The 25,247-nt window shown below is 43.0% G+C and overlaps 1 protein-coding gene across 14 annotated transcripts in view; it reads left to right on the top strand.

The window, feature by feature from the left end:
- The first annotated feature begins 1,780 nt into the window (after positions 1–1,780).
- Chi (LIM domain-binding protein 2 Chi) overlaps positions 1,781–25,247 on the top strand; it is a 61,886-nt gene continuing 38,419 nt past the window's right edge. For 11 of the 14 annotated variants that reach the window (XM_089598663.1, XM_089598662.1, XM_089598661.1 and 8 more), the window contains exon 1: positions 1,781–4,080. In XM_089598663.1, coding sequence (XP_089454789.1) covers positions 3,134–4,080 — 947 coding nt within the window. In that variant the 5' untranslated portion in view covers positions 1,781–3,133. The remainder of the gene's footprint in view (positions 4,081–25,247) is intronic. The other 3 variants (XM_089598666.1, XM_089598665.1, XM_089598664.1) reach the window with 3 other exon arrangements.

The raw sequence follows: 25,247 nt of genomic DNA, 5'->3' as shown, positions 1-25,247 counted from the left end.
ATATATGTAAGTTGTGGGTATAAAAGAGCCGGGAATTGTGGATGTGGGGGAGAAAAAGAAGAATTTATTGTCTCGGAGCAGGGAGGGCAAAACATATTTAATCAACCATATGCGCATATACCTTCGGTCCGGCGTATAATGTCGCCGCTAATGAGAATCCCACGGAGGACCGAGATAAGAGAGGGAAGTTTCGATGTTGATTGTTTATACCTTAAAACACGTATCGTGTTGTAAATATCGCGACTAAACACTCCTTTCTTTTTTCCTCCCCGTGCATCCTGTTTGCCAAAAACCAATAGTTTCCCAAGACTTCCGTCTTCCCTTCCCTATATACCACGCAACAATGGTAACAATGATAAATAATACCACTCGTTCAAACGCAAAGTCATATTTGTCCACCACCGCCCCTGGTAGCTCATATTTGTACACCAAGTCCCTCTTACCCATCAGGGCACTGCGCCAGCCAAGAAGTGAATAAAAAAGCAAGTGGGGAGGGAGTGGGCTAATAGGGTAGTTGCTTATCCATAGGCGTGTAGTGCGTGAAAAAATACATCTCTGCCAAAAGTCAAACATCAACGACCTCCTTGCAATATCCTCCTGTCTCTGCACGTGTTGTGAGTAGGTACACCGCTGTAGATATATACACGTCCTCGTGTATACACTTTATGCCTCCACCTACCCACTTACGGGTACATGTAGTATTATTATCCATGGCACGGTCGATCGGTCTTTTTCGTTCAGCTGGCGAGTATATAAGTAGGTATATAAAAACCGTGTGTGCAGTGTGGTTCTTTCTTCCTTTCGTCTCTTCCATCGGTGGCGGCACTGCATTTTCTCCCCCTGCCCGTGCGTTATATAGCCAGGCGCGCAGGAGTCGTCGTCGTGCGTAGAGAGCCCCCTTCGTCCCTGTAGCTCTGGCGTCGCGTCCCCCTCGCCCACCTTCCCTTCCTCCGTATCGTCGTCGTCCCCAGGCATCGAGTCTACGCCACTGCGCGTCACAGCTCCATCTCTCTCTCTCTCCCCACGACGCGTCCTACGTTACACACACACACACACACACACACCTACTCTCGCGCACGAGCGTCGCTCCCAGTGGCGGAGCCACGCTCCGAAGAGCTGTACGTAGCTTCCTCCCTCTCTGTCACACGCACGTTGTGCCCACGTACACGTCCAAGTCCCTGAAAACCCCGAGTCGGCGAGGCTCATGGGTTTTCGTTGCGTCGAGCTTGATTTGATTCATGCTACGTGGCCGACATCATTGGTCGAGATCGATGATCAAATTTTCATTGATGATGCCGATCACTACGGTACATCTTCCATGGTGCAAGGACTTTGGAAGGATTTTTTCGTCCTTCGACCAATACGAACCGTTAGAAAGCTATGTGCCATTGATACGAGAAAGAGTTACCAAAAACATCCCCACTGAACTTTGTAAGGTGAAACAACCGTATACTCATGTCCTTTGGTCAGCACTCCTTGTGAGACTCGAAATTTTTGTTACCGATCGGCTGTAAATGTACAACGTTGGTGTAATATTATCCAATGTAATCATAATGTGATATTCGGCCACTGCTGATTTTTAATGACCATCCCAAGGAGAGTTGCATGTCAATAAGTACTGATAGAATGGAGGCGAGATTACTTAACTTCGCGCACGTCGGACAATGATTTTTCAGAGACTCCAACGTGTACAGAAAACCCACGAGCCAACTCCTCGGAGCGACCCGAGCGCCATCGTTTCGGTGAGCCCGACTCTCCGCCAGTAATGCGAGCGCTTTCACAGAGTCAGCTCCTCGCAGTGCCGTCGCCGCTCTCCTCGACCTTACGCGTGTCGTTTGTTGTGCACCCGATACACCGCGTACAAATTACTCCAATCCCTTGTCCCTTACCGATAAGCTTGTGATATCAACGACAGTGAGTGCGCGCGTGTGTCTTATCATAATCGACCAGTCCCTTCCTTTATCTTTCAGCTCCCCGATCGACGCTACCGCCGTTAACTCGGAGTGATGAACGTCAATCCCGCTACCGAGTGAACGTATAACCCGAGGGACGATGCCGCAGCTGAGAATCGGCCCAGCTCGGCGCATCCCTTGCGGCGACTGACCCCGGCTACCTGTCCCATACAGAAACCGAAGGAAGATAAAACAATCATAATACAATCGTGTGTTCGCGCGGGTCTGCGGTGCGCATCGTCCGGTCGAGCCTTCTTTCGCCGAGAGAAGGCTCGGAGCAGAGTACAATACACCGCGTCAGAGGTGACAATGACGACGGCTCGGGCCTGCCGGGGAAGACGGCAGCGTAGCAGCCGGTGCGACATCCGGGCGACACCTACGTGACGAACCACGTGTCACACGCCCCCGTCCCCCCTCCCTCCGCCGATCCGCATGCAAATTTTTTCGGGATACCTTCTCGTCGATATTTCCCGTTGTGTATAAAAAAAAAAATAATAATAATAATAATAATAATAATAATAATTATAATAATACACATGCAACAACAATAGACACGTGTAGCCGAGAGCTCGGCTCCGATGATTATCGATTAGTGAGTGTATATATGTGTGCAGTGTGTGTGTTGTGCCTATACTGCTCGTAGTATATACCTACTTACATTAAAGGAGTGAACGCGATTCGTGCACGTTGTATATGTATAGTGGCTCCTGGTCGACAGAATAATCAATAATTACATAATTATGTATGGCAATCATGTGAATTGTGCGATAATCGTGTGATATATGTATATTTTTTCGTTGTACACCCGCACGGGATAGTGATAAACAAGAGTTGTGTGCGTGTGTATGTATATATATATATATATTTCTTCGTTCGTTTAATGTTGAAACAGCTCTGTGCGGTTGGCGATTGTCAAATTGTGTTGCAAGTTCCGCATCTCGCCAAAAAACGACAGATCAGTGATACGAGTTGAAAAAGGAGATACATTGGGCCCTTCCTCCCTCCCCCGTGTAAAGGAGCAGTAGGGTAGCCTGTGGGGCTGCCATCGTCATCAGTAGCAGCGGTAGTGTTGCATATAGTCGAGGAGCGGCAGCCCAAGGGTGCATTACCAGCAGAGCGCCAGCGTGTTCGGCTCGAGTCTCGTGTTCGGCGAGACGGGTGGCGTCGTGGAGGGGGGAGTGATGCCGGTGAGGGTGGCGCAGCGCCCCCCGAGTGGACTACTGCACGGCGGCGTGCCGGTGAGTGGCGGTCCCGGCTCGGTGTCCGTTGCCGCTGCCAGCCGCTGCGGCCTCGGCGGGCCCACGTCTAACGGCTCCCCCCCACTTCAAGGCCTCGGTGGTCCCATAGCCACTGCTACTTCTGTCTCCGCTGGGGGCGGTGGTGGTGTCGTTGTTGTCGTTGGACCCGGTGGTGGTGGCGGTGGTCCCAATTCCGGACCCAACTCGGCGTCCGGTGCTGCTACCGGCGCGGGTTTACCACCCGCGCCATCGTTACTTGGAGTAGTGGCGGGCACAGGAGGAGGAGGAGGGCCCGTTGGTTGCGGGCCCGGAGGCCCGATCGGCCCACCCAACCCTTTGCAAGCCATGGCCTCGGCCGCTGCCTCGCTCACGCAGTTAAATAACATGGCAAACGGGCCCCTACCGCCGATGGGTAGTGGGCCCCAGGGCCCACCTGGTCTACCGCCCCCTCAGCCGGCCACGACGCCGACCCACGGTGGGCCACCTACGCCTCACGGACAGCCGGGAGGAGTGCCGATGCCGCACTTAAACGGGGCCTCACCCTCGCCCCACTCGATGCCACACGGGGGAATGATGGCCGGATCGCCTCACGCGACGCATCCGGGACACATGGCCGGTGGCGGTCCATCTCCCCATCCGCATCATCCGGGGCCTCACATGGTCGGCTCGCCCCATCCGGGGCCTCATCCGCACATGGGACCCGCCGGTATGATGGGACCCGGAGGCATGCAGCCCCAAGGAGGGCCAGGAATGTGCGGGCCCGCAGTGCCCGGTGGCCCGCCCATGGGACCGCACGGGCCGCACCCGCAGGGCCCTGGTGGAGTGCCGGGCCAGCCGCACATGCACAACGATCCGTTCTACTGTTCGCCCTTCGGATCGCCGTACTTCAGGTAAATGCCGCACGAGTAAACCATGCGATTATGTGCATGTACTGCCAGTGACGAGTGACCTAGTGTGATAAAAACGTCGTCCACGTGGCACAACGAGGTGGTGTACGTACATGTATCAATAGCGCGATAGCACTTGCCGATCGGCTTTTATGACGAAATCTCGGTTGTGGCGATTTAAATCAAACGGGCCCCCGATGCTAATGCGCCTGTCGTCGTGGCCATTCATCACCGGCCGATCATTTATCGTGTGCGCCGTATATCGTGTACAACGTATAGTCGGGGATAAAAAGGCATATTTCTCACAGACCGGCTCTACGCCGCGTGTTTTCCTCCTCCTCTGTGTATACCTCTTGGTCTCCATAAATCTTAACTCGTTTCTTTCTCTCTCTCTCTCTCTTTCTGTTTCTTTCTTGCGCGACGTCGCGCTCATTACGTATCATGTTTACTGCTGTTAAGTTTTGTTTGGATGTCACGTTTACTCTTTACAAATCCAAGTTCTTGGTTCAATCTACGATGGTTGGTTTGACGGGACGTATACAACAATTATTGTCGAAGAAAAGAAAAATGTTTTCTTGAATACCTGCGTGCTGGTAGCAACAAAAATAATTCGCTCGTTCTCTGTGCTCCCGCGTGCTAACAGTACACCCTGAGAATCCGTTATATCCGCGCTACCCTCACGGGAATAACACGCATCGGGTCCCGCTGGGGAGTCGAATTCTCGAGGCTGTCTTTTTTTTTTTTGCTAGGACCTCGTCTCGTTAAAATTGCTGGCGAATACCGCGTGGTAAATCAACTGTTAGTTTCGGGGAATGTGAATTTCGGAACGTGAGACTTTTGTGGCTGTTTTTCTTTTCTCGAGGTATCACTGCGGGTATCACTTTTTGACACAAACATTTGTTAACAAGAAATATCTTACCGGTGTGATATTACGCCACGCTACAATAAAGCTATACCTTACAAATCCCCCGGTTACAAGTCATCACGTCATAGTTTACAAACATCACGGAGCCGGTGTGTTGTTCTTTTCGACCTAATCGGATCAACGGAGGATAAGGCTCAGTGTTTTGTATTTGTAAATTTTACTTGTAAAAGAAAAAAAAAAAAAAAAAAATGATTATGACAGAGAGTTGTTATCTCGATTGCAAAGTTTTTCGGCGAAGCGACGCTCTTTCACAAAACAGGTGAAAAAAAGAGCCCCAGACTGTCCCTGAATTTTGTGCGTCGCGTTTTTTTCTTCGTCTTTGGTTTCGGATCCAGCTGTTTTTTTTCCATATACCATGATAGCGTGCACCTATACGGAGCCTGTCTGCTCTCTCGACTCCTGTGGTCCACGTCCTTGAATCTGGTCGATCGGCTTCGCGCAAAATAATTCACTCGTCCTCCTCCTCCTGTACTGCCTTTTTTCCTTTCTTTTCCTCTTTTACTCGCCGCGTTTGTGCGAATCTCAGATTTTCTAGTTTCGTCGTCGGGGAAATAATCGGCCGTTTCACATTTTATTTGACTCTCGGCACATCAAGCCAAGGTTAATTTACGGTCGCGTTAAACGCTCGGGCCGATGACTCGGTAAATTTGCGTAAATCTCGAGGCGGAGAAAAAAAAAAAGAGTCGCTGGTGCATGTATAATAATTGATTTCATCAGCAAAGCTGTAACAAGCGAAGCGGAACGACTGGCTGGCGAATTTAGCTGACTCACGTGCCGAGAGGCTAATAGCTCAGAGTGAAATATGCGGTGTATATACGTATGGAGACACGTGCGAGGAGGCAACGAAACTTGTCTAACGAACATTCGTGCGTTTCTTTCCTTTTTTTTTTTTTTTTTTTTTTTTTTTTTATAGAATCGGTTAGGAGACTGAACGTGAGGACGGTCTTTTGATCGCACGACTATAATAGCTCTTATACAGCACCATAGGTTTGCTAAAATTTTACGCAACACGTTACATGCGCTTCCGAGGCACATCAGGTGCGCTCTTTTCTCCGCTTTTCTCCGTTTGTACATATATATTTTAGACTCGTGCGAGTCATTCGTCTCGATTTTTCGTACTTTTGGTGCAAAAGTTTGGAAATTTTAGTAATTCCCTGTGGAGACTGGGAAATTGTCAAGGTTTATTCACACTATTCGTCTGTAAATTTGTTGGGCCTTTCGGAGTGTTGTGACGTTGTCACACGATCGTTGGGAGAGTCCTGCACAACCTGCGAACAAGATGTTTCGTACAAGTGTGTGGAGAATATTTTCTCCAGTGAAAGTACCATATCTTCCACTCACTACTGCAAAAAAAAATATTTTTAAAAGATTCATCCTCGATAATACGAGATCAAAGAATGATAAAATGTATACGGTAACCGTACAACACGTCGTGCAGGTACATTTTTTCTTATTTCAGCCAAAATTTCTTGATCGCGTCTCTTTTTCTTGATTGGAAATACTCGTGCCCCAAAATGCATAACCCTGATACTATATGGACTTCACGATATGAAAGTAAAAAGTGTAAAAATCGTCATAAATTTGATACTCAAGTATAAGTACATTCCGATGTAACAAAATCAACCGGAAACTCATACATTTTTAGACACGCCAACTCTTTCTTCCTCGGAAAGTCCTTCTCTTAATAAGTTGTGTTTTATCAGCAACTGTGTGACTGTCAAACTGAACTGTTCGTCACGTATACCCTTCGCGACCTTAGAAAGAACCAACCTCCGACGGCCCAGGTGTCTCCGGATTAGCAGGTGAAACAAGCCAAGAGGACAGGTGCGTCGCCCTCCGCGGAAGTTCCTTCCTTCCTCCCTTGCCCTCCGGCAACGCTAACGAGTGCACGCGCCCCTCGTTTCCGTGCGCTGCGCGTATGTACCTTTTGGCGTTCCCTTTCCCAAGCCACGTGAGCGTGAGAGACGGTGTCACGGGGGGAGGAGCTCGGGAAAACCGTAGTGTTTCGATCTTCAAGTATACGACGGAAACGTCTATATATGGGTCATCGATAACACGTGCCGCGGGACCGTCGTCTCTCGAGGACGTGTATCATGTGTTTACGAAATTTTTCCGTCGCCGAGTTACACGAGCCCTTTAAAATCATAATATTATCGAGTCGCGCAACAAGACTTGGAAAATTTAATCCACAGCACGCGCGCGGTGACTCTCGACCGTACACACGTGTACATAATATACACGTAGTGTGTCGTATCTCTACGATGACAATAGCACGTGTATGCAATCGATTGCTCGTGTATGTGTCATGTTTTATGGCTGTATTTACTTTGAACTATCGAAAGCGTCGTATCGCGCATACGAAATTATTGTGCGCGCGTGTGCTTGGATCGCGTTGGCGTCAAATTTAACCGTATCTGTCCGCTGTGCTCTTATCTAATCGCTCGCAGCTGCGACGGCGATGGTGTAGTGTAGCGGCGGCGGGGTCTCGGTGCTCTTCCAAGGGAGATAGCGAAAACCTTGATCGCGACGACGACGACGCTTCGGTTTTTCGTCCGGTATACTTATTGCTTTGTTTTCGCGGTGAAGGGGCTTTTTGTCGCCAATACGTGATAAATGATTTTTTTTTTTCCTTTTCCCTCTTCAATTCAATCTAGAACTCGTCCAATGATCGGAACAAAGTATGTACCTGATTTCTTGTGTGTTAACGCGGGTTGCTCATTTTTTCGAGTTTCATTCGAAATCGTGTGATATTTTTATTGCTCGATTATTGCACATTGGGTCGTCAAAGTACACATGATTGGAAATAAGAGAAAATTAAAATGCATTACATTTTTGTGAAATCGCTCGGATGATAGAAATTGCGCGATGTAAACAAAAATTTATTTACGAATGTTTCGACGGGAAGATAAATCAAGTTCTCGTTGCTCGATTTCGAGAGTCACAAAAATTGTCGTTTTCTCTTTTCGATTTCCCTTCTTTTGTATAGACACAGGTATATTCGTGCAAAACAAGTATATTGGGGAGAAAAGAAGGGCACGTTGTATATAGGGAAGAGAGAGCTTTTTTCCGACGTGTCTGCAGCGTCGTCCATCTACTTATTTGTGCTACGCTCGATCGCAGGGCGCAGGTGTCGTTCTCGTGTATGTATGGCGTATAGCAGGTGTAATTTTGACGAATTTTTTTCACCCATTTTTTCCTCCTCGTTTAACGTAACGTGGGTATTTTTTAATGAAAAGTTACTTTTTATATCATTGCACGGTATAAATGAGGCTTCGAAGCACAATGCCAATACAATGGACTCGTGTATAATGTCGTATGAAAAGGTCGCATTGAATTACCATCCGTTTCGTAATGCGTATTTTGAATTCAACGCATTTTATTGACGGGAATCTCTTTTGATACGCGAAACCATAATATCTACGTTGGCAAAGAATAAAGTATTGTTACCGCGACAGAGAGGATACATTGGCATAACGACTAATAATTACGTGCACGTGATCGACAAGCGTGAATCGTGTATGATTATTTTGTACTTTCCTGATGCATTTCACCGCCGCGAGTGAATGCCAGGATTTCCAGAAATATATTATCTCGTTTGTCATTTCCATCGATCGATAACCCAATGGTTGTTCTTGAAACGAATGAATCGAGAATCAAAAAATGTCATCTTTACAAATCTGCAGGGAAAACGCAAACAGCAAAAGTAAAGAGATACACATTAGTCACCCGAGAAATTGGCGATACGTGCAAATGCGCGTCTGATAATTTGGTAATCGGCGTAGAGGTTATCGTCATCTCGGTCTCAAACGCCATGTAGACACATTAATATACGGCGTTCAATTCTGATACCGGCAGACGCGGAAATTTTTTTGCTCGGATAAATTTTTTTGATTTTTAATTAGGCAGCTATTGTTTACTTTCTTATTAGCCGAAGATAACGGCGAGTGTATGGTTTGCTACGAATTTTTTTTTGTTAGACAATAGCGTAAGTACTAATTTTACCGAACCGAGAGGCAACATAATATTTGGTCGAACGTTGAAAGTTTTGTTGTTTTTCATTTTTTTTCGCTTCGACTCTACAAATAAGCTGTATCATGCGTGTACATATATATTAGTTTACAATAGTACCCTCTCCGGATACGGTTAAAAGATCTAATAGTTGATTGCTCGTGTTGTTGATAACGTATATTGGAAGTGGAAAACCCAATGATCGTGGCTACGTGAGGAAGAGATAAGACAATCTTTTATCTCTGTAAATATGTATTCGGGAAATAGTTACAATGTCTGGATTACTTATGTTCTAGGAGTCGTAAAAATATATACGTAACTACCGTTCAATATATTACATTATATTTTTGTTTTGTTTCTTCTCCTACGTTTTAAATGAGTTAAAAAAATAAAATAAAATAAAAAAACTTTTCAGTACCTACTTTAGCACTTGTCAACACAGTTGATCTTTTCCTAAAGTCAAGTGCATTCTGAAAAGAGAAAACGAAAAAATTTACGCAATAAAATCAGCGAAAGAATCGTGCCTAAAAAATAACTGATTCAAATGTACATAAAAAACGCAAGTATTTTGGTTTTCCGTACAGTTTTCGAACGATGCCTGACTCTGAAGGTGTACACCAAAATAAATGATATGCACCAAAATGTATTAGTTTTAACATTTTTGATAATATTACCTATTGATTAAATACGTCGAATTGTTTAGTATACACAAAAGTAGGTAAACAGTGAATCGTCAAAAAAACTCTCTACGTAACAATATCTATCCGTCTCAGGTGTTCCACGCATGTGCTGTACTTTTGCAGAAAAACGAAATATTTACGTTTCGATCACCAACTATCGACCGCATCAATGTTTTACCCGTGATAAAATACAATTTAACCAAAGTTGCTTTTTGAAGCTATTCCAAGTAACTTTTCAAAAATAGAAGACACCAGGTACCGCAGTGGTCGATATGAGAGCACAAAATTAGCAGTTTGAAAAGCACGCAAGTGCACTTTGGTGTACCAGCAACTCAGTTTGAAACTCTGAACCGGTGCTCGAAACGGACATATACTCTCTTCGGACCCAACAACTATTCTCAACCCTCCTTCATCCCCCAAAAACACGTACGAGATCCCGAAACTATTATTATTAATCTACATTGAGTACCTATATAAGTATAGTGTATATTGTGTTTGTAAGTCTTGACCAAAAAATTCTTATTTCGATGAAAACAAAAATCATACGGAGTAAGGAGTACACCAGACCATCGATGCTGAACATCCGTGCGTTGTTTATGGGCATAGCTAATAATTGTTTGAGCTCATCTCGGTTCATTGATACCAATACAAAATCGATCTCATCGAAATGGCCATCGGCTTCGTCACTCTCTCTCTATAAGTCGCTACAAATACATTTGCCCACAATCCAAGCAATATCAACAAACTCGTGCACCCAAATAGGGAATCGGGGTGGTGGTGGTGGTGGTGGTTAGTCTCGAGGATCACGTCGTCGCTGCACACACACATAGTCTCTCTCGAATCAAGCATCGAGAGGGAGAGTCCTATATAGCTCGTCTATAAATAAGAGAAGCAGCTCACCCTCGTATTATTATACCCACCGCTGATGCTGATGCACGTGACCTCTCTTACGTATACACACATATACTTATGCACGGGGGAAGGTATATACAGCTCCGACACGTCGCGTGTACATGCAGTATATATATTGTATGCGCATTCCGCGGGGAGTCGTCCCTCCGTACGGGCCGTACTTATCTCTCTCCCTTCCTGAAGTTTTGTTCGGCTCTCTTCTCTCTCCCTGTATATATATATATATATACCATCCTTGCACGAGTTGTGTTGTTGTACTTGTATAGGTGTAGTTGTGTATACGTATGTACCTGCGCGCGCGCCACTCTTGCGTATATATACCGCCGAGATGCTGCACTTCTCTTGACTCTCGCGGGCGCGCTTACTGTTGGCTCTTGATGCTGCTGTCTTGTACACACCATCGGTAGCACAACCCAAACAGCAGTGATGCTTTTTCTCCTTTTGTGCTCCTCCTCGTCTTTTTCTTCTCCTGCTTCTTAGCTCCGATATTTTTGAGAAAGATGATGGTGTATGATGTATACATCGATAGAGTGTTTTGGGATTGTTGGGGCGTATAATGAACTGTTTCTCTAAAAAATTTTACCAAATTGAAGAAGCGATGTTCATAATCAAAGTCAGTATCGGTGGAACGAAAGAGCCTTTTTCTTGTAAGTCAATCCCAACACGCGCTGTAGAGACCCAAAGAGGAACAGCGTTTTTTTTTTCTCGTCCTCTAAAAAAAAAAAAAAAAAAGAAAAAATCCGCAATTGTTCCCACGAGCTGTAGTTGTAATGTACACGTGCTCAAATCGCGTTTATGGTCGAGAAAATTACCGACGCATTGACATGTCCGAACCGAGAAAAAAGTTTAACTAAAGTAAGGACGCGGAAGGACCTTTTTTTTTTTGTTTTTCTCGCATTCAGATTCTTTTCGTTTCATGTACATGAAAATTGTACACCATTCGCCGATTGTTGCGAGAGCTCGCATCACAAGCCGAAAACAAGTATAGTTTCTCCCGTCAGGCCCGGAGAGTCGAAAACCCTCTGCACAACGCGATTGAGAACCGTTTGCGCTATTCGCCAGCCAAGCGGTCGTGCCATCCTTCTCTCCCAAGGCCGCTGCTCCTTGGATCCTCTCCGCGCCTTCTCTGCCGAGCGATCCCTATTTTTTTTTTTTTCTCTTTTCTTCCTCCTCTCCCCCCTCGGATCCTTCTTCTTCGTCGTTGTCGACCGTTGCCGAGACTCTTTGGGTTTGTGTGCAGCGATTGGCACGTATCCGAGCGTGGATGGTGAAAAAATATTTTTTTCGGAGGAGCTTGATTAGGTTCTCAAATGACCATCGGAGAGATTTCGATGGTTGGTGAATCTCCGTCGTTCAGATAACTCTCATGGTTTTTTATGTTTGGCGTGACTTTCGTATTGTTTGTTGGGGTTTTACAGGATGTTGGTGCGTCTATACTGTTTTTTTACACCGCAAACAACAGGTACTGAAATACAAATATATCTCGAGAAGTTTTAAGACAATTATTTTTATCTGGAAATTTTTTTTTTCTGGACACTCATATTTGTTAATTCTCTCTAGCACATCTAACCTCGCATCTAACTGTTAAATATATAGGTTCCGCAGCTGGTCCAGTCAACAAAATGTACATCCTATAAACTTTACATGTATACGTAATTAATTAAGATTCTGAAAAAAATAGAGAGGAATAAAAATGACTGTCAAGTGCTATAATATTGTCCCTTTTTTTTATGTTCCAGGTAAGCAAGCGACATTCCATTTTTTAGAGTCGTAACAACCCAATGAGTCGTGAGGTCCGGTGAGTCGATTGCCAATTAATTGAAATTTGAAACAACGAAAAACAATACAAAAAAACAATATCAAATACAAAAAAAAAACCCACATTACAATCACAGTCATTACTCCCGTCCTCTCGGCAGATGCACTAGGCCGTGGGAAATGTCACAACGAACGGTTCCGTCTCTCGAGGACCGTTTTCCTCCTCGGCGTATAAGGTGTACCCGCGACCTCCTTGATGTGTGTACAAATATATATAAAATACACCAAGTACAGCCATACCTGTAAATACATACGTACACCTATAATAACAACACACGATCCACATGTACAGAGCACCAGTAGCACAGTGTGCCGAATAATCGAGGTCGCGTATTGAATTCATCCTTTTGTGCCCATGGATCATCGTCTTCATTGTCGTCGTGGCGACCAACTAGACGTAAATGGTCGTCGGTTGCCAATTGTTTCGCAGGACACCGAACCCTCGCTCCCGATGACTGTACGTCTGAAATTTCCAGCACCTCTACGTGTACATAGGTTCCAAAGAGCGAAATAAAAACAAATATATATACGTGTTGCCTACTGTCACCGGTTGAAGGAAATCCACCCACCCACGCCCTCCTTGGTTTTTCCCGGGTTTTTTCATCACACGTACCAGGCAGAGCTCGTAAACGGATGTGTCGTCGAGTCAGCGATTCATCCTCTGACGATGTTACCGCATATACGCATCACGGTCGACTTTGCGCGAATCGCCGAGGCGTGCGTAGTTTGTGAGCCCAAGAGCTTTTATACGGAGGTTGAGTGCTTGCGTCCTCCTTGTCCTGCTCTCTTTTTTGCAGGTATATAGGGATTTTTTAAAAACTTTTTAACGGACAATGGGCTACTCTTTCTTCAGTGCCACCCGATAATTTACTCAACAACCACCCCCGTAAATGTCTCATTTTTGTGAGAGTGTCCGTGCCGTTCTCCAAAGCCATAAAAATCTACTAAAAACGCGTCTCGCGCCATCCATAATTTTCTCCCCAAGAAGGATATATAATTACACGCGATAAACATTATTGCGCTGTTGATTCCCGAAGCCTCGGGGCCTCGTCATTTCTTTCTCTCGCGTTCCAGGCACCTCTCGTTTCGTGCACCACTTGCAACACGCGACTACTCTCTATACGAGCTAACGCGGGGCTGGAAAGGTTTTGCAGGATCATTCTAACGTGCTTTATTTGTTGAGCCCTCGAAGCGCAACGAAGTAAAAGCTTGGCCGTGAAACCCAACGAAGAAGTTTTTCGGGAAAAACCCCGGTCCGTCGTCGTTGACCTCTGGAAGCTGTACTACTGGTGTGTTCACGTGCGTGCGCCCACACATATACACGTCTCGTGTTCTAATTCGAAACGAGTCGAACACGTATAACATTCCATATGCGCACTTCCGTGCTTCGGTGCCAGAAATATATCGCTCCTACCTCTCCGTCGCCGCTGTCTCGTCTGTCGTCCCTTTTCGACCGGGGAGAGGCTATATTTACGTGCACACGAAGACGCTACTTATACAAGTCTCTTGTTGGTTATAATGTATGTACTTCACTTTTTCTTCTCGAAACGATAAATTCCAATCAATGCTCGTTTGGTACAACAATGTATGTATATACAGTGAATTACAAAAACATCGACACTAAAGTCGACAAGAACAATGATACATCAGACAGTCATCGCGGGGAAAAAAAAAATCGCCGACTTGTAAATCACTCGCGTTGTGTATGACACAGTTTGACGGAGCCGTTCGTCGTCCTCGAGGTCTTTTTATATACCTACTTTTTCGATTTTTTTTGTTTTTCCTGTGCCCCTCGTGCATTTTCCGCCCCACGCTTTTTATAGTCCACCGACGCGCGTAGGGGAACGGGGCAAGAGTTTCCTCCGCGTACCGTAAAAGCGTGGCTTGGCACCTATATATATTATATACACTTTTCCTTTTTTTTTTTTTTTTTTCATCTTTCACTTTTCTCATGTAAAACTCACCCGACGTCAACTCTATCGACGTACGTCCAACGCATACCAACGTCGTCGTCGCCCATTTCATTCACACCTCCCAAAAACTCGAGCTTCACCTCGATATGCTCATAAGTACGAAGGAGGAGAAAAAAAAAAAAGAGTCGTGGAGGGACCATCTCTTATTTTCATTTTCGTCCCGCGTCTCGATGCCCTCCTACATTGTATATACACGTTTGCGCAACAGTACAATGAAATTACACTTCATTACCGCCGTCGCTCGGTCTTGAAAAACTTCTCGGAAGCGCGGCCCGGCAACATTCGCAGAAAGCAAAACTACCGGAGCTCGCCCGAGCGTGTAATTTCGAACCCCCGAAACCCGGAATTCGCAATCCAAACCACCGACCGTATACTCTTAGGTATATAAATATATACCCTCCAAGTTGGATGCGCGAAGGAAAAACGCTCGGGCGCGCGGTTTTCTATACACTCCCACGGCGCGGCGCAGGTAATAGTTGCACAGGTTCCCACGTATACGTGCGAGAGCTCTTCTCTCGTCTTCTTTGTATACCTATATATGTATACAAACCGACCGCAGACTCTTATGTTTGCACATGTGTATGTATGTATAGGGTGTGCTGCTGCGCAGTTGCTTACTTGCTCGTGGAGGCACTTGAAACTGTTGGTGTGACATTTTTTGGGTGGAACAAGGGGATGCGGCGAAGGAGACTTTTCTCTTTTTTTTTTTAAGGCGAATTTGTAAAAATTACGAGCCCCTATGTGTTACAGATACAACCGAGTGAAGTTCAAAAAAATCACATCTATTTCCCGTATATTGATCCCGTCCACCCCTTCGTGCGCGAAAGGGTGCGCGTATTGGCATGTACAAACATTGGTGAAAACCAACGGAGAAAATAAAAAATAAGTTATATATATAAGGTTGGGATTAGCCGTGATACATCGGTTTGTGTGTATAAAAATGAGGGGGAGAAGACAATGCGGCAAAAGACCAACTCGAGTTTGACATTCAAATTTTTCCTGTTTACCTTGCACGTGCACATATGTATACATCATCTAGCTATGCGCAAGCTCCGGCGAACTTCCGGGCTGAATTATGCATGAATTTTCTTGTTGTTTCGAGGGATGAACTTCCCTCCTCTACGCTCCCGCGGTCTAATCGTGTACGTATGTCGATGTACATGTATACGTGTGGGTATCGGTTGATTTAATTACTCTCCGGAACTGCTGGCACTGCAGCCGACTCTGCGGAAACGTGTTGGTTGTTGTATACTTACGCCGAGGGATGACTTGACGTGCACGTAGCGACGGAAGGGGAGTGCTTCAAAAAAAGGCTTGGGGGGTGGTTTTTGTGTTGATATCTGTTGGTTATCACAAGTGACCGGAACTGTGCGATTAAATTGAAGGATTGCGTCTATACATCACGTAAGAGCCGATTCTCGGGGAATATTGCTTGTCGATGATAATACACACGCGTGTAACGGAGAGCCTCGACGTTAATGCAATATCGAGAGAAGTGCCACGTATATAACGCAGGAATATGAGCATCCTTAAATCCAATCAAGCGTCCAACCGCGTTAATACGGTATGTCGCTCGAGTGTCTACATGTATCTACTTTTGGCCCTTTCTCTCGTCTTACCTCTGCACTTACTTTTGCATTAGATAGATCCATTGTTTTGGGAAGGGCTTAAATCCTTTTTTTTTCTCAGATTAATGTGCCATTGTCTATTTATTGATATGAATGTGTAGCAAATTCGCGCTTTTCATTTGTTTCAATACTTACAAGATAATAATTTAGTCTCGTAATTCAAGAATTGTAAATAATTTCCGCCGTGAACGGCAGCACGGCAACAATGAAAAACAAACAATTCGTATTTACCCGCGAACGCGTGAAAAATGTTCACATTTTTTTAAATAAATTGGGGCTGAAAGTTTCAGTGATACATTTTATTTTTCACCCCCTTTTAATTTGCCACTCGTCAATATTATTTGTATTATTTGCAATATTTATTGATGCACGGAAGAAAAATTACCATTCACTTTCCAGGGACCCGCCATCATGAATCACACGCGTGAGTCCCGAAAAAAAAAACTGACAACTTTTAATTGTATTTGTCCACCATTAGCAAATGATGTATTTTTAGAACAAGAGATCGATAGAGACTTCAAAATAATTGATGGGTTTTTTTACAAATATTATTTCATTTTATTTTATATGGATGCATATGTGAGGCTATATGACACAGAAAATTGGATTATACCAATATATTAACTATTCACTTGCACTCATTCGATATTGTTTCTGTTAACCACTAACTATAATTTTTTAATGGTAGTTACTAAAATTGATACTTAAATTCAAGTCTTAATCACAATGCTAAACTGAAAATTAAATTATACTTTCAAAACTTTTTGAGCGAATTTCCGATCTTAATTGAGTCTACTTACAATTAAATAAATTGTACACTAAATTATAGTTTTTATAAATGTAATCAGTAGTTAAGACAAGTAACATAAAAAATGTAATTAATGTCTGAAAAATAATTGTCATTAATTAACACAATATTCAATCTTAAAATTCGAATAAATTGATTAATATCGGTTGAATCGTAACTAAATTATGTAGTGTTGTTTTGACACCAACAAACATACAATTGTAAAATAGTAAACGAACGTCTGGTGAAATAAATTTTCATGCTAAATTGAGGCCTCGTAGTTTCAAACTGTAAACTTTGGGGTGTATGCACAATGGCTTGACTTGACCAAAAGTTCACTTTACCTAAATCAACAAAAGATAAAAAAAATCCGATAACAGTATCAGGCCGTTATCGCATTCGAGTGCTCATTTCACCTTGCGTTTCACACATGACTTTACACTCCATTGTAACCCGAAATATAGTTTCACGTTTTAGAACAATCTAGTTATGATTTTAATTGTTTTTAATTAATTTAAATGCGCTTTTTATATTATTTTCCAAATTATTCCACATATTCATTTAATTGATAGTTTTTGAGTATAATTGATATTCATCTGATCAGTACTCTTATCTTCGATATACACAGATACAATATAATCAAAAAAGTGTAGTGAAATGGCATAAGGAACATATTTTTCATTTCACACCGCATACCATAACACAACTATCGCGAGATGCTAAACGTTTTGTACAATGCACTACGTATTTTAGCTGGTATTATATACATGTGGTATAGAATCGCGGCGTGCCCTAGAGCCGTGACCACCGCACACATCGACGTAATGCCGTTTGTTGGATCGTGCCTTACTGGGCTTGCGGCTACGCCGGTGCACGCGAGCCTCTCTCGACTTATACTAGGATATATAATCTTTTAGATTTTTTGTGGTCGCAGTGGTTTCAGAAAAATGAAGTTGAGGCTCTGTACTTTGAGGTCGAGTTAATAAACGTGCTTTTCTCCTTTATTACCAAGATCGGATTAGGCCATGTTATACGAGCCAAACATATAGTTACGTTTTCGTCTTCGGTTACTTTATTGAAATTAGAGGTAGTGCATACATCTCTGCTTCACACGTAGTGTGTCATTTTTGTTGGTAAATTTGCGGTACATTACTACTACTTGTCATATAAAATTTTCCCAACTAATAATAGTGCAGTATAATTGACAAACGAATTGGTAAACGTATTGACACTTTTTTCTTCAAAACATGACACATTATCATTGCTCATTAACGACGATTTTGTCAACTATTGCACATAAAATTATAATTAGTACAAAAAACAAGTGCTAATAAAAAAAGTATTGTAAATATCACTCTAAAAACACATTCCAGAAAAAAAAAATAGAATTATCAAGTACACTTGAAATAGTATGCATGTCCAAGTCTGTCCATACATAATAATACGCGTAGGAACGAGTGTGTGGTTACCGAGTGACCTCAAGCGTTGTCTAGCCTTGCGAACATTGCGATGATTGCGTGAATTGAACAAAATATGTATCTCGCACAGCTCGTGTGTGTATGTGTGGTAACGATGAGGAAGTAAGTGTATTTACAAGTCACCAATTGTTACTTGAAGTCATCATTGAAAAAAATACTTGTAACATTTTCGTGCCTGTAAAATGATATTTTCGAGTTCCAACTATTTTTTGACTTCCAATATATGTGTCTGACCTTCGCCAAGGCAACGACCACCAGCAGCAGTAGCAACAGCATCAGTAGTAGAAACCCAATGGTACTACTCCCACACTCAAGCGCAGCGATTCAAAGCAATCTCGAAAGCAATCGTGCTAATATATCCAAGCGTGTAAGTACTTAAACCTCCAAGCTTTCGACCAACGATCGAGCGTGAGAGACCCGTCAAAATCGGCCCTATACCAGCCCTTTTTGCGCCCTCGTCGACATTACGCTTTTCGCGCTCGCGCAAACAGTGTCGGCGCAGGGGAAGAGCAGCTATCTGCCTTTGAAAGCTTGTGGAAGCTCTTGCGGTCGGTCCAGTCCCGTCCGTGCCACAGAGGCCACACCGCATAGCGCCAAAGAACGGTATACCAGCGGTGCACGCCCTGGGCTGCGGTGTCGGCTAACGAGTAGTTACGCCCTGCGGCTGAGCGCTATGTCGGTGTGTACGAGCGCGCCTCTCTCTGTAGCTTTTAAATCGAGGAGAGCAAGTGTGCAAGTGGAGCAAGGGGTTTTTTTTTTTCTTTTTGACGTTTCGAGGCTTGTATATGGGTCCCTGTAGAAATGATAGGGTTGATGGGTATGATTGGTTGTTGCATGGTGTCACGGGGACACTTTTTTTTATTTTTGCGATACTCTTTCTATTGAGATTCGACGTCAGTGCTGTGATGTTTAGTTGAAGTTTCATTGAATATTTCATAATCGCAGCTTAGACCTTTTACTTATACAGAAGAATCTGTATGTGTACAGAAAATCTATAAACGCGTTTAAATTGAGTCCTGAAAATATTCAATTTCATGAAATACATCACTGATGTAGCATTTACCAGTGTATTAAAAATATAACAAAACCAATGGCTTCATCGCCTCAATCAAACTTGGTCGATTTTTTTTGTTTTATCAAATATTTTTTGCCAATTAATGCGATACGATTGGTAAACCTTGAAAAAACACACAATGAAACCCTTACGATGCGACTGCACATTATGTTGCTGAATCACGAAATTTTTTTTTACGATGAAATCAAATATTTCATGCTTGAAACAGCCACACGAACAAGGCATCAATTTAATATTGAAAATTCTATGAAAAAAAAAAATAATAAATAATAATAGTAATAATGATGATGAAAAAAGACTGGAAAAACCCGTGCGTACTTTTTCGTGGTTGAAAACAGCAGAGGTAGCCACTCCAACTATGGATACTTTTGCGCTCTGTACCATTACAAGCTAGATCAAAAAAAGAAGAAAAAAAAAGTAGTAAAAATTGAAAAAAACCAAAAGACAGGGCGATAAATAGAGAAACGAGGCTGCCCGGCTCCTAGAAATAGAGGGAGGGGGTGAGGGGACATCATCGTCGGGGGTTTATATTTAGCGCCGATAAAAATAATCCCATCGCGCCTCCCGCGCGAGAGGAGCGAGACACGCGGCGGCCTCCCGGCTTGCGCCGCCACTCCCGATTTAAACGTCTCGCGCGCGCCCTCCCCCTCCTAACTCTCTCTCGCTCTGTCTGTACCTTTTACCCGCTCCTTCTTCTTCCTCGTCTTCTTCATTGGCGGCGTGTATTGCAAAGTGTGTAAATTCGCCGGGGAAATCGGCCGGATCGCGCCCATCGAGGCTTGGCTCTCCCTCGCTTGGGAATCGGGAATCGCTGTACCGTGCTGATGATGGGGATTGCGCGGATTTTTTTTTTCCTCTCTTTTGGTCTTTAGTTTGAGATATTGTTCGCGAGGTTTTTTTGATTGCGGATGACGGTGATTACGATGCACGAATACATAACTATTTTTTTTACATTTTTTTTTCTGCTGCTTCACACTAGAGTGAATTTTATTTTAGTAAAATTAGTAAATCCATGTTCTACACAAGTGTTTTGACAAAAAAAAAAAAAAAAAAAAAAAACAGTTGCAGGTCTAAAGAAAATAAATATTATACCGACACAAGCTCGAGGTCTACTACTATACATCTCTATATTCTATACTTACTCTGATGATGAAAAGTACCAGTCATGCCTTACCCGCAAAAACCTAGTATTTTACATAAATTCCAGTAACTTGCAAAATTATTTCATTGATCTCTTGTTAGAGACACACTTTGTGGTACTTATTCGTTTTTTTAACAATTCCCTATCTCAATTTGGACACCCTATTAGTATATGATTACTCGACAATCCGAGAATATAGTAGCCCTGTGTGTGTAACACGTGTAAAGAAATATTATCGAGAATCACCTGTTGATGGACGCCGCTACAAAGACACGCCTACAAGTAACAAAATCGTAACACGATCGTCATACACTATGTAAGATAGGCCCAATCATACAATTACCCAGGCATAGGTGTATATCTTTTCCGTCGATTTTCGAAATTTCCAAAATTATTTCCTAGAAGCAGCATCGCATCCCCTTTGCCAAGGGAAGAGGGAGGGAAAGTTCAATCTGAAAATAGACTCGTTGAAAAGCCACTAAATCCACTTGCCCGGTTTACGCGCTCACCGTCCGTGTACGTATAAGTATACAGCGCTTAAACTCGGACCCCACACCTGCATGGCTCACTTACTTACAGTGTGCACGCGTGTCTTGGTCATTTGTTACCACGAAAAATTGATATAACAACTGGTTAATCATTATAATTTGCAAAAATTAAAAATTAAAAAAAACTTTTAATGCTCACAGCAGGGAAAGAACATCACTTTACACGCGCATTGTGTCACTTTATTTGGCAGAGTTGATTGATGAGGAAAAAATGTAAAACACCCATCATCCAATAGTCGCACCAACTCGTCGAATTAATCTTTGCGGCTAATTCTTTCTACTCCAGAGAAAGAAACCGATTAGCTCCTTCCTCCGCGGATCGGAGGCGTAAACAGGGCCATCGTAGCGGCCGCGAGCGCGTAAACTGCGGCTCGTCGTTTCAACGCGGCTTTAAGGGTATTACCGCCTCCGTATATACTAGACGGAACTGGTAACGACCCTTCGAGCCGAGCTGTATATACGAGCCATTTGGGGAATCGGTTTTTTAGGCAAACATTACGGTAAGAAAAATTGTTTTTCCAACACGCAATGCCAAACTTTTGGTTATAGCTATACGTTGGTTGATATTGATCGCACAATTAAAAAGTAAAAATCTATTGGGTTTTGCTCGCGTTCAGGTGAAAACATCACTATTTTTTCTCAGCTTCCATCACCTTTCCCCAAATTCTCGACAACCATGTCCTCCAGCAGCCTGGCATAATTTAGCGTTTATCGCGAATGTTATGGTCGTCGGTCGTTACGCAACATTAAGCACAACAACAATAAACCAACGACGCGCACGATGATATACGCGACCGTATAGTTTCGTTGAGGTCGAGTTGTATACGCGCTGCGACACACGAGAGAGTGCCTTATATAATTATATTATGAGAGGAACTTTTGCCGAGGAAGCACGTTTGTGTGTGTGTGTGTGTCACTGATGTTACTGCTCGTGAATCTTATTAGGCGGCCTCGGTAAGTATTTTTTTGCGCGACGTTCTATTGTTGACTCGTTTTTCCTTCCTTGATGTTCTTAGGGTAACAATTGCCTTTTTTAATGTTTATATACAGGAGAAAATGCAATCAAAATCACTCTTTTGAGGAAATTAGATGGAAAAGTGCTCGTTGGCTTATTGGACAATTATCAATTCTCGTGTCTTACCATGTTTCATCCATCAAATTGTTTTTGTAAAAAAATGGCAACCTTCCTTCTTGGCTATTCGAAAGGAACAATGGAAAAATCGAGGAAAAAATCACCTTCACTCTCATATAATAATCGTATACATATTACAAATCATAAATTCGAGGGGGGGGGGGCGCAAACATCATGATGGGCGCAGGCGCAGAGTATGTACACGCGACGCGATTGCGTAACACGCGATCGACTCGCTCCGCTACGACGCACATATAATATTATTACATCGCTGCGTGTACATTCATATCGCGTATAAAATATAGCATGTGCTTTGAACTATTATGTGCATTGTGCCGCAACTGTGCGCACGCGCTTGTGTGTATTATTACAATATCTTTCGTAGGCAGAGTTTCGTATACGGAGGACCCATACAGTGTAGGTACACTTACCCGATGTGTGCCAACACACGATATGTACCGTAAGTATGTATACCTGCAGCTCGGTGAGCCGAGAGAATCGAGTTACAAAGAAATTACCGAGAAGTGCGGATTTGCGGTACTTTCGTTCTTCTTCTTCGCTGGATTGTGCTCGCGGTACTTGAGTACTTCTTGTCAACTTTGTTTCATGATGTATTAATACTCGGCCCCGGTGTTTTTCAAAGCACCGCTTTTTCTTCACTTTCCTCGCCCTGAATAATGAAACTTTTTGTCCTCTCTCTCTCTCTCTCTCTCTCCCAACGTGTCATCGACAGGTTCATTTATTTACACCTTGCCATACATCGTTGTTGCCGTTATCAGTTGGATTAATTGATGTACAAGTGAAATATATACTATTGCACACTTTTTTTCCAAACATATCATCTCAGTAAAATATCTTGAAAAAAAAAAAAAAAGATTGAAGTGGTAAAAATCCATAGTATTCTTGGCAAAATCAACGCTTCTACAGTCCACAGACTCGACTCTCCTTCTCCGAGGAATTTAATCCTGCCGAGCTCCGAGTTTCGTCATTATTCACCAGCTGCACCGTGGAATTACGAGCTAAATCATGCATCGGCGGAGGAGAAGGAGCAAAAAAAAAAACTTTCATCCACGCCGTTGGGAAATCGCGCCACTTACATCCTCGTGTGCAGGTACACCCATTCCAAGTGAAAGAGAAACAGACTCCTGCACGATAAAAGAAAAATTTAGTTTTCCACCACATGATGCATCCCATGTAGTATTTATATCTCGTCTTAATAATTATGCGTCATCGACATCGCTATTCAAGTGTCAAACGAAATAATCAATATTTCTTCCAATTTGAAACTCAAAGGTTCAGTCATTTAAATGTTCATTACGTGTACATTTAATTGGTACATTTCGAAAACATTTCAAAATATTTAACTCGAGTCGTCGAGCGGTGGTGATTGTGGTGGTAGTGTAGTTTGTTTGGATTTCGAAAGACGAGGAGCCAAAACGTGAAAAATATCCATCCCTTTTGCTATAGGACAACATAGCACACACAGACATATATATGTACATTATGTTTGCCAACTTGTTCGGTTCGCAAACGTTTGTCTAGTGTCTATTTGGACTTGGATTTGACGTTCGTTTTTCCTTTGCTCTCCTCGTATTATATAAGATAATATATACATCCAACGCTTGTTACAAGTCTCCGTGACTCACACACGCGCTTTGGTTCTTCGATCTCTCGAAATTAAATTTAAATTTATCTTTCGGATCTTATAAATAAGTTTCGCGATTACCACCCTCTGCACCAGCCATTAATATCAAATATGGCTCGAAATGTCAACGCGTACTGCAATAGTTATATATACTTTAGTTTATGCATATCTCGTTACCTTGGGTCGCTCGCAATTCTCCTCATCTTTTTTTTCTTCAAACGTGTGTGTGTGTGTGTGTGTGTTTATATAGTAAAATATACACTCGTGCATCGGCTACACGCGGGGTATATATACATGTATGTAACTATTAGCCTCGTCGCGTTTTATTTTTAGCTTTTGGTGCTCGGCATTAGAAACTGCTACTGCTGTTCCGTAGGTACGCTGTTGCAGTCACACTGCAGTGTGTGGTTATTTAGCACTAGTCAAGTCATCGGAAGCATGGAGTATCGGTGGAATGATTGCTGAGCCTTTTTTTTCTTTTATAAACTGTTGGGGAAGTTGAAAATTTCGGCGAATCGTGGTTCTTCACGATACGTAATGGAATTTTTCAATAATTATTTCAATCATTTTTTATTTGTTTTGACAAACTACGTTGCGATAAAAAATTACAAATATTATTGTTGTACTAGAATAGAGCTCTTTTACTATTTGTATATTTTTTTCTCTATTATTTTTATAGTTTTTATATATATTTTGCGTCCAGCAGTTAAATGGCAAAAGTTAGGTTGCCAAGAGTCCCTGGACTGAGGAGCAATATCCAATCATCATTCTAACACAATAGTTTATAAAAAAAAATGTTGTCTCAGTGTAGCTTGTTGACCAAAAGTATTAATACGTTATTTATCCTATTTTTTAATTTTTCAATATTTGATTTATACAGGAGACTATAACGGAAAAAATACGACTGTGCAAAATCGTAGTTCGTTGAAATGATCAACCAATGAAGTAAATTACCGTATTTAACCCAGGAAAAATATAAAACGAATGTAACACATTTTTCAAGTCTCATCGAATCGAATTTTGATTGTAAGACTTCAGCGGTTACCTAAACAGAGCGATAAATTAGCTACTCTCGGAAAACATTGCGCAAAGCCAAAGCCGAGTGCTCGCAATTAACCATTCCAACATTGAAAATTAAGCATTTTATGTAACCCCAGCTATTAATTAACGCAAATTTATCTGTCTGTGTTGAGAGCATTTTGTCAGGGGGTGATTGATTGATTGATTGATTGATTTCCAAGTTTACGTATACGTATGCGAAGAAAATAAATCAAGTCGACTGTATCGCGATGATCAAAGCAAAACGATCATCAGCCGCTCGATGAGCGTGTGGTGGTAAATCAGCGCGTTTACAAAACCAGTAGTCATCTGTTTGGGCGTAATTAAAACACACATCAGAGCTGAGACACCGGCTATTAGT

Source organism: Copidosoma floridanum, unplaced genomic scaffold (genome assembly GCF_036245765.1).
Source record: "Copidosoma floridanum isolate Cflo_tuat_1 unplaced genomic scaffold, Cflo_Japanese_pri ptg000006l, whole genome shotgun sequence".
NCBI classification, from domain to species: Eukaryota; Metazoa; Arthropoda; class Insecta; order Hymenoptera; family Encyrtidae; genus Copidosoma; species Copidosoma floridanum.
Note: the sequence above shows the minus strand (reverse complement) of the source record. Positions and strands in the feature narration are given on the sequence as shown.